At 37.9% G+C, this 9,016-nt stretch overlaps 1 protein-coding gene across 1 annotated transcript in view; it reads left to right on the top strand.

Moving 5' to 3' along the window:
* Tm9sf2 (transmembrane 9 superfamily member 2) overlaps window positions 1–8,458 on the top strand; it is a 66,871-nt gene extending 58,413 nt beyond the window's left edge. The window contains exons 16-17 of the mRNA XM_004631189.2: window positions 1,955–2,126; window positions 7,714–8,458. Coding sequence (XP_004631246.1) covers window positions 1,955–2,126; window positions 7,714–7,781 — 240 coding nt within the window. The 3' untranslated portion in view covers window positions 7,782–8,458. The remainder of the gene's footprint in view (window positions 1–1,954; window positions 2,127–7,713) is intronic.
* The last annotated feature ends 558 nt before the right edge of the window (window positions 8,459–9,016 follow it).

The following is a 9,016-nucleotide window of genomic DNA, read 5'->3' as shown; positions in this document are numbered from 1 at the left end:
ATCATTTAAATATTATAGGTGTGTGGGGCTGGTGAGATGGCTCAGTGGTCTAAAGCACCTACTTAGAACAAGCTAAGCTAAGCAAAGCACAGGGACCGCGGTTCAATCCCCCAGCACCACATGCCAGCCAGCCCCGCCCCCTGGTGGACTGAGCTGGCCACACACACACACACACACACACACACACAAAATAAATAAATAAATATTATAGGTGTGTGAACTCAGCAAAATATTCCAAGATAGTTCAGTAGTCCATAATAGTATTGGGTCTTCCGCTCGACTGGCAATGTCAGAAGTTGTTGACCTTGTTTTACTTTCTAGGTGACCTTTACACAAAAGTTTTTAATTTTGATGAGGTCTAATTTAATTTTTCTTGTTCATAATTTTGATGTCATATCTAAAAATTTATCACCAAATTCAAGATTAGGAAGATTTATCTCTATGTTTTCTTCTGTATTTTATAGTTTCAGTTTATACATTTAGGGCATTGATTCATTTTGAATTAAGTACTGTATATGGTTTGAGGTAGAAGTCCAACCTTAATCTTTTGTAATGATACACAGTTGTCTCAGCACATTCATTGAAGAAATTTTGAACAGCTACTGTTGAAAATCATTTGGCCATAGATGTATGGGTTTACTTCTGACTTCTCAGTTCAAATCCAGTCACCTGTATGTTCACACTAGTACCACAGTTTAGATTACTGGAGCTTTTTTTTTTTTTTTTTTTTTGGTGGAACCAGGGATTGAACTCAGGCCCTTGTGCTTGCCAGGCAAGTGCTTATTCTTCTACTGAGCCCTGACCCCTACCGGAGCTTTTGTAATAAGCTTTGGAATATAGACAGATGCAGCTTTGTTCTTTTTCAAGATTATTTTGGCATTTAGAGCCCCTTGCAATTTCATATGAATTTGAGGATCAAGTTTTCTATTTCTGGAAAAGTTTGATAGGGAAACTTGGGAAGTTTGATAGGGATTACAGTGACTCCCCAGCTCACTTTGGAGGTACTGCCACCCTAACAATAGTAGGTCTTCCAGTTCCTGAGTTCCTTTCTATTTAGGTCCTCTGTAATTTCTTTCGGCAGTGTTCTGTGGTCTTTAGCATGTAAGTCTTTCATCTCTTTGGTCTTCCTGTTCATTGCTGGTATAAATGTAAGGGTGCTGGGAGTATAGCTCTCTGTGTAGCACATGAGAGGCCCCAGGTTCAGTGTCCAAAAAAACACCACAAAAATAAAAAGAAACCAGAGTTTTACATGCAGATCTCGTACCCTGAAACCTGTTTTCCTTCCTTCCTTCCTTCCTTCCTCTCCCTTATCTTTCTCCCTCCTTCTATCCCCTCTCCCTCCCTTCAAGTCCCAGTGAAAGAAAGAGGAGGGGCTTGGACCCAAGGACACTGCACACCAAACTACACTCTCAACCCTTTTTAATCTTGGTTTGCTTTTAAAAGTTCTGCCAACCCATAAGCCACTTTATATAAAAGCAAGAAAAGCTGCTTTAATCACCTAGCTTATTTATGTTATATTAGTAATAATTAAACATATATTTCAGCCAGACATTAATAGAAGGTCCTAATATAGTTTACTAGACTTTTATATAATTTATACTTTAACATAACTAATACTAATTTTGAATCATGTGTTTGTACATTGCTTTTCCTTGGGAATCACAAACTTGTAATTATAGCCAAATACTTTATTACTCATAATCTTTAATATTTTGTTTCACTTTTTAGCCAGTTTTTAAGTAGTTTCACAATATCTAAGAAATGTTTCTTAGTGCCTTTAGTGAAGCCAAAAATATATAAAATTCAGTAGAAGCCAGGGGTTGGAACTGATGGCAACAATTAGGTTTAGGGGCTTTCACTAGGTATATTTGCTCTGTAACTTACAAAGATGCATATTTTCTAATTATGGGGAGTAATTCTTGCTGTTTAACTGACTACCTTTTTCTTTACCTAGGATTACCATTGGCAGTGGCGTTCATTCCTCACCAGTGGCTTCACTGCGGTGTATTTCTTAATATATGCAATACATTACTTCTTTTCAAAGCTACAGATCACAGGAACAGCAAGTACAATTCTGTACTTTGGTTATACCATGATAATGGTTTTGATCTTCTTCCTTTTTACAGGTAAGATTATTTTTAGCTAAACATTTTTTGCAGAATTATTAAATATCTTCCCTTTAAAAACCCCATGAAGGTTTGTTTTATTTAGTGCTCCTGTGCTTGGCCCCCAAAACTAACTAAGCATCATGGTTTGATACACCCACCCATGCAGTGCAGCTCTACAAAGATGATAGAGGGATAAACAGAAACCAAGGCAGAGTCTATGGAGCTGACCCCAGAGCAGCTGACCTCTTGCCTTTCTCAGTGGTGTGCATGTGCTCTGTGCCCTCTCAGAGTAGGTAGAGAGCTGTTTCCACATAGGCTTGAGTCATAGGGAGAAACTGAGGAGATGACCAGGTAGAGCTAAGAGGTGGCATCAAGAAAAGATAGTAGCTGGCCTTGCTCCCAGGCACGTTGAGCTGACATGAGTCTGGGCGTGGTGGCGCACACCTGTATTCCCAGCACTGGAGAAGTTGAAAGCAGGAGGATCACTGCCAGCCCAAACTGCATAGTGAGACCCTGTGCCAAATACATAAAAAAGAAAGAAAAAATGACAGTTATAGGGCAGTCCTTCTCGAAATTGGAATTAGAAGTTTGTATCTCCATTCTAGATCCAAAGCACCTGATGGTATATAATGTGTATTAGATGGATATGTGCTTTATATATGTAAAACCAGGGTTTAATCAGAATTTTTGAGCCACAATAAATTGAATTGATAAAGGTATTTGGTCTCCCAGCATCCAGCGTGCACTTGGTTAGCAGTTGTGCAATAAGTGACTAAAGTGAAAAAAAAAAAAAAAATGGGACCTTTCTCTGTTACAAAAAAGTAGTATTACATAAAATGTGCATCTAAAACTATGTCTAGGATTGTCGTGCATGTTGTGTAAGGGGAGGTAGGAGCTAAAAAGAAAAAACAAAATTTGTTTCCATTAGAATTGTTTTCCTTGGCCAAGGAGATGGCTCAGTAGAATAAACGCTTCCCTGGCAAGCTCAAGGGTCTTGAGTTCAATCCCTGGTTCCGCTGAAAAGAAAAAACAAAATTTGTTTCCATTAAAATTGTTTTCCTTGGCCAAGGAGATGGCTCAGTAGAATAAGCGCTTCCCTGGCAAGCTCAAGGGTCTGAGTTCAATCCCTGGTTCCGCCAAAAAAGAAAAAAAGAGAAAGAATTGTTTTCCTTTTACCCCTGTGTTAAGGCTGATGAGCAGAGGAGGCATGAGGTGGGGCCTGCTGCTCACTGAGCGCTCCACAGGCTCCAGGCACTCAGGCCTCCGCAGACGCTGCATTCAGGTTCAGGTCACAGCCATGAGTGCTTGTAGTGGGCTGTAGGACAGCAGTGGCTTATGAGGCAAGCAGTTGCTGTTGTTGTGACTTTGTATCTTTGTGACTGTAATGCACATATAGAAATGATAGCCTAGCTGTCATCTAAAGTTGTTTATGGCTTTTAACATGTCATATTTTCATTCATTTATTAAACCAATTTTACCTGAATTGTGGAGTCATATTGAATAGAATCAGGCAGTGAACACAGTAACTTCCACATTTCATTTTGTAGAAGGAATGTTGTGTAAGAGTGGGAAACCCGGGGGGCGTGGCCCTAGCTCAGGCCTTTAAGTGGCTGCTTCCACAAAGCTCTCAGCCTCAGCTTGCTGGAGTTCGAACCTCACAACTCTCCCGCTGGCCAAAAGTGCCCTGAAGCCATTCGAGGAACAAAAAAAAAAAAAAGAGTGGGAAACCCGGCATGGTGACCCAAACCTGTAATCCCAGCACATGGGTGGCAGAGGCAGGAGGATGGGTCATCACAAATTTGCAGCCAGCCTGGGATATGTAGGGAGTTCGAGGCCAGTTGAACTTCATAGCAAGATCCTGTCTCAAAACTCAGCTAAAACAGAGTGGAGCAGTGCAAAACCTCTGTGTTTTTCTGTGGTGGGGCTGTGTGTGTATTGACTTGAGAAGTCCAGGATGACACCATGTGATTGCACTGCAGCTTAAGGAAAATGGTCTTACATTGTGTTCTGGGTGTACCAGGAGGGTAGTAATAAAATTTTTCTCGGGACAAATAAGAAAAGGGAATACACAGAATTGTCGATGATGTGATTTTTTTTTTTTTTTTTGATGTGATTTTGTATGTAAGGAAATCAAGTACTTCCCTATTTAAAAGCATATATATTTTCCTTATTCTAAAATATGTTCTGTCAACACAGGACTCTTTAAATGTATTTGTTTTTTCACCATTGCTTTTATAAAAATAACCCCAGCCTCTCCTCAAGTCTTCTTGAGCCCTTTAAAGCTGTAGAAGGTGTCCCACATCCTGCTTAGTGTCTGGGCCTGGGCCCAGCAGGGCCTCTGTGTGGCCAAGACTTGAATGTAGTCACACTTGGCACTTCCAGAGTTCTCCATTTAGAGCATCTCCTTTGTCGCTCTTTTTGTGGGTTACCTGTAGGACATGTTGAAAAGAGGTTAGGACTTGAAATATAAACCCTTACGGGGTAGGAGCATATCTGTCCCCTTCACTGTGCATCAGTATTTTTGTGTATGAGTTTCTCAGAGGTTAATTGCACATAAAACAGTATGTCTCTGTTTTCTAAATTGTCAAATAGTTTTACAACTTAGTATATATTCTTTTACAGAACAGTCTTTAAATCTATTATTTTTGAGACAGGGTCTCACTATGCAATTCAGGCTGACCTGGATCCTACTACGGAGCCACAGCTGGCTTAGAACTCACAGTGATACTCCTGTGCTGGCATTACAGGCCACCAATCCTGGCAGTCTCTAAATTTAAAAGTGTACTTCATTTGAAGTGAGAAAAAAGGCAGCAGTGCTTTAGACAGTCACGTAGCCCTTTTTAGGTTCATTTTTGTCACATTGAAAAGAGTCCCTGGCTAACATGCAAATTTTTATTATTTATTTATTTATTTATTTATTTATTTATTTATTTTGGTATTTTAGGGAAGGGTCTACAGGGTGTTCAAGGTCTCACTACTAGATTGGCCTCATAGTGATTCAGCTGTTTACATCCTCCCACGAGTTGGGATTACAGGTGTGCGCCACCATGCCCAGTCTCTATTTTCTGTCATTGTGCCCCTGGGGCAGGGCAGGCCCGGAGATTGAACCCCCAACTCCTGCACCTGTTTGCAGGTGCTTTAATCCACTGAGCTATTTGGCTGGCCCTGAAGTTGAGAAAGATTTTTTGTTTTTCTGTTTTTGGCTGGCTTAGGCTGCCTTAAGGGCAGGTCTGGTAAGGCATATGGAGCTGGGGATTGAACTGTGGTATCCTGAACCTGATTGTATTTGCATAAGCAGGTGCTTAAACAACTGAGCTAACTGGCAGGCCCCCCCTAAATGTTTTATTTCTAATTTGATGAAGATGACTGACAATAAGACATATATTTTTGCATGAATTATCTTGCTTACTCTACATAGCAATGTACAGAGATGGTGAGGGCCGATTAGTTCCTCTTTAGCAAGATGAAAAAGCAGGTTTGGCAGTGTGAGTTACTTGTCTGTGGGCTGTGTGCCCGTCTCACAGCAAAGCACCCTTTGCTCTCCGATCAGGCCACTTGTGCCTTTCATCTGGGGGACATCTTCACCATTGCATCACTTTTAATGTTTTTCAAAAACGTGCTTATGCGTTGTCTTATTTTTAGCATAATTCTTTAAGAACTGATAACTTCTAATAACCCTACTTGGGAAGTATCACCTATTTAATTATTCTGTGAATCTGAATAATTAAAAATGTAGTTTTATCATATATTTAAAATAATTTAGTAGCAGTTCCATTTTGTGATAAAATACCCCTAACTAGGAAAAGAAATTTGGGATTCTTTTTTTTTTTTAGCTGAATCTTTTGTGTGTAGTAAGGAAAATAATGCATATTATGGAAAGCTTAGGTAATCTTACTTTTTTTTGTTTTTGTTTTTGTCTTGTCTTTTTGAGACAGAGTCTCACTATGCAGTTCAAGCTGGCCTTGAGCTCATTTTATAGTCCAGACTGGTCTTGAACTCAATGATTTTCCTGCCTCAGCCTCACAAGTGCTGGGATTACAAGTGTGCGCTACCACGCCCAACTTTGCATCTGCTTTTATGAGAAATTTAATTTGAAGTAGTTTTATATTTTTCATAAAGCCATAGATCTGGTATTTTCTTGACCATTAATAATAGCTTAGATATAATCTAATTTTTAAATGTTTTTTTATCATATTATGTAGGGACTTAAAGTTCAATATATCAATACTTGATGGAAAATACCTGTTCCTTATTATGCCTAAGATGTTTGATAAGCAGACAGATAATGAGGTGAAGCTTAACAGCCTAAGTTGTATGGTAATAACAATAAGCTTGTCTTCTGGATGGTTAACAACCTAAGTTTGCAGACCAAAATTAGAGAAAAAGGAGGGCTGCAAGGAAAGCCAACATTTTGGCCCTAACCTTCTAAGGTCAATTAAGACTCAGGACATATGAGAACTTGTACTGTAACCTCATGTAACTTGGTAGTGTCCCAAATTTTCTGATCAAGGAGATTATGGGGCCAAAGAGGAAAGTGAACGATGATGTAGAGTGTGCTTAAGGAGAGTCACATCGTGAGAAAACACTCTCTCAGGCTTTCACAGAAAGCACATTGGCCAAGCAATGGCCGTGACTCATCCACATGGCTGACACTGACAAAGTATCTACAATCTGAGGTATAGGATCTCAGGATAAATCCTGAGGGGATTTCACTGACCTTCTCAGACCCAAAAGCTACAACTCTTGTTGCATAGGTCCTGCTTTACCTTGGTCTTAACCATCCAGTAGAAAAGGATGAAGACGAAATATAGGAAGTAAAGCCATGCTGTTATGTTGAGCTGTGGGGGACTCAGGTCAACAATTTCTAACATTGCCAGTTAAACAGAAGACCCAATGCTATTATGGGCTACTGGACTCTTTTAGAATATTTTGCTGAGTTTACACACCTATAATATTCAAAGAACGGAACTTAACAAAAAAAGGGTATACAGATAAATGTCTATTTTGTATCTGTGTATTCAAAGTGGTTGGATAGATATATAGTTACATTCTCTTAATGAATAGAATGATTTTTTCTAATAGCGTTTGTAAATAGGATCTCAAGTCCGCATCTTGTACAGCAATTAACCACTAAGAAGAATGTATGCAGTGTGTTAATTATTGAAACTGTCCTAGCGATTTAATTTGAAACTGTCTCATTGCTATTTATCAATAAAATTATGAAAAAAAGTAAAACCTTTAGCTTTCATATCAATGTTAAATAAAATTTTTAGAGCCAAATTAAAAAAAAAAAAGATTATATACTCTTACATAATTCTTTCAAATGATGACATTAGTCCTATTTTTCCAGCCATACTGAACCTTGGTGTTAGTTGTTAACTTTGTTAAAAAAGATACAGATAACTAGAAGTCCAGTTCCAATATTCTACCATTCTCCTTAATGATTTAATATGCATTAATAAAACCAGTCAGTAATGTCCTTAAAAAATAATAATAATAATAGCTTAGAGCTTTGGGAGTTTTAAAGGAACCAGTCACTTAAACTGTGCATGTTGGTGTAATTTATGAACTTTGTTTAAAAATGTATTTGTTTTTTCTTTTCTAGGAACTATTGGCTTCTTTGCATGCTTTTGGTTTGTTACCAAAATATACAGTGTGGTAAAGGTTGACTGAAGAAGCCCAGTGTGTCCAGTAAAAACAGAAATAAAATTCTTCATCAACAAAGACCTGTTTTTGTGACTACCTTGGGTTTTATCAGACTTACTGGCCTAGTAATCCTACGCAACAGCATACTTCTACATACACCTCTTCCCATACACCTGACCCCACAAAATGTGTTTTCAACACTAAAGCATTTGTATTGTGATTTAAGTATATATTCAGTTGTTCTCAATGAAGAGCAAATTTAAATATTATGTGCATTTGTAAATATAATAGCTATAAAGTTTTCAATACTTTTAATGACAATAGAGAAGGCCATAATACTGGTGAAATGCAGGAGTTAATTGTAAATAGGATTTTCTAGGCTTGGTAGGTGGAAAGAATTATTTTTCTTTGAAGGAAATAACTTTTTATCATGGTAATTTTGAAGGATGATTCCTATAAGTGCTTATTGGGAGAATGTGGCTTTTAAAAAAAAATCTTGTATTGGTTGTAATTGTTCATATTTTCTTCTGTGTGTTGACTTCATTATTCCCATGGTATTGGCCTTTTAAACTATGTGCCTCTCAGTCTTTCAATTTATAAATTTGTTATCTTAATAAATATTGTAAAAACATTTTCATTGCATCTTTACTGTTACAGCTTCAAGGAGCTCATGCAAATACAGATCTGTTGATTGTGCTTTAACCACATTTGTCTGATTTTGTCAGATTTATCAAAATTTTGTTTATGCTTTGATCTATATGAAGTTGGATCTGGATTTCATTTCACTATAATCTCAGTCTTTTGGGCTGTGTGTCAAACCCAGAAATCTCCTTCTGAGGCAGTGGTGTCAGTTTAGTAAGGTAAGTGAGGTGAGTCTAGGACTTAGTGGGCCTTACATACAGTATTATCCTTAAGGTGGTTATGTTTTTGAGTTTGTTTTTCAAAGTACAGTACTTTTTTATTCTTAGAAAAATCAGGTTTCATGATCTGTACATTAGTGGTGACTAGCATATCTACATCTTTAGGTTGTTTTAATTTGGATTTCACATTTTTTTTCATAGAGCCAAGAAATCACTGCTGCTTTTTTGTATTCATCTGACCAAAATCTATGGGACATGCAGACATTTGAGAAGAATTCAGAGATAGCGGTCTGCTTGTGTCTCTGGAACTATTTGTATTGAGACTTGATGCTTGCTACTCATGAGAACAAGTCAAACGTCATTAAACTTAAAACTAAAATTTCTAGCTGTTGTTTATATGAT

The sequence above is a fragment of the Octodon degus genome, unplaced genomic scaffold, assembly GCF_000260255.1.
Source record: "Octodon degus isolate 3935 unplaced genomic scaffold, OctDeg1.0 scaffold00039, whole genome shotgun sequence".
Classification (NCBI taxonomy): domain Eukaryota; kingdom Metazoa; phylum Chordata; class Mammalia; order Rodentia; family Octodontidae; genus Octodon; species Octodon degus.
The sequence above is the reverse complement of the archived record's forward strand: the minus strand, read 5'-3'. Positions and strand labels throughout refer to the sequence as shown.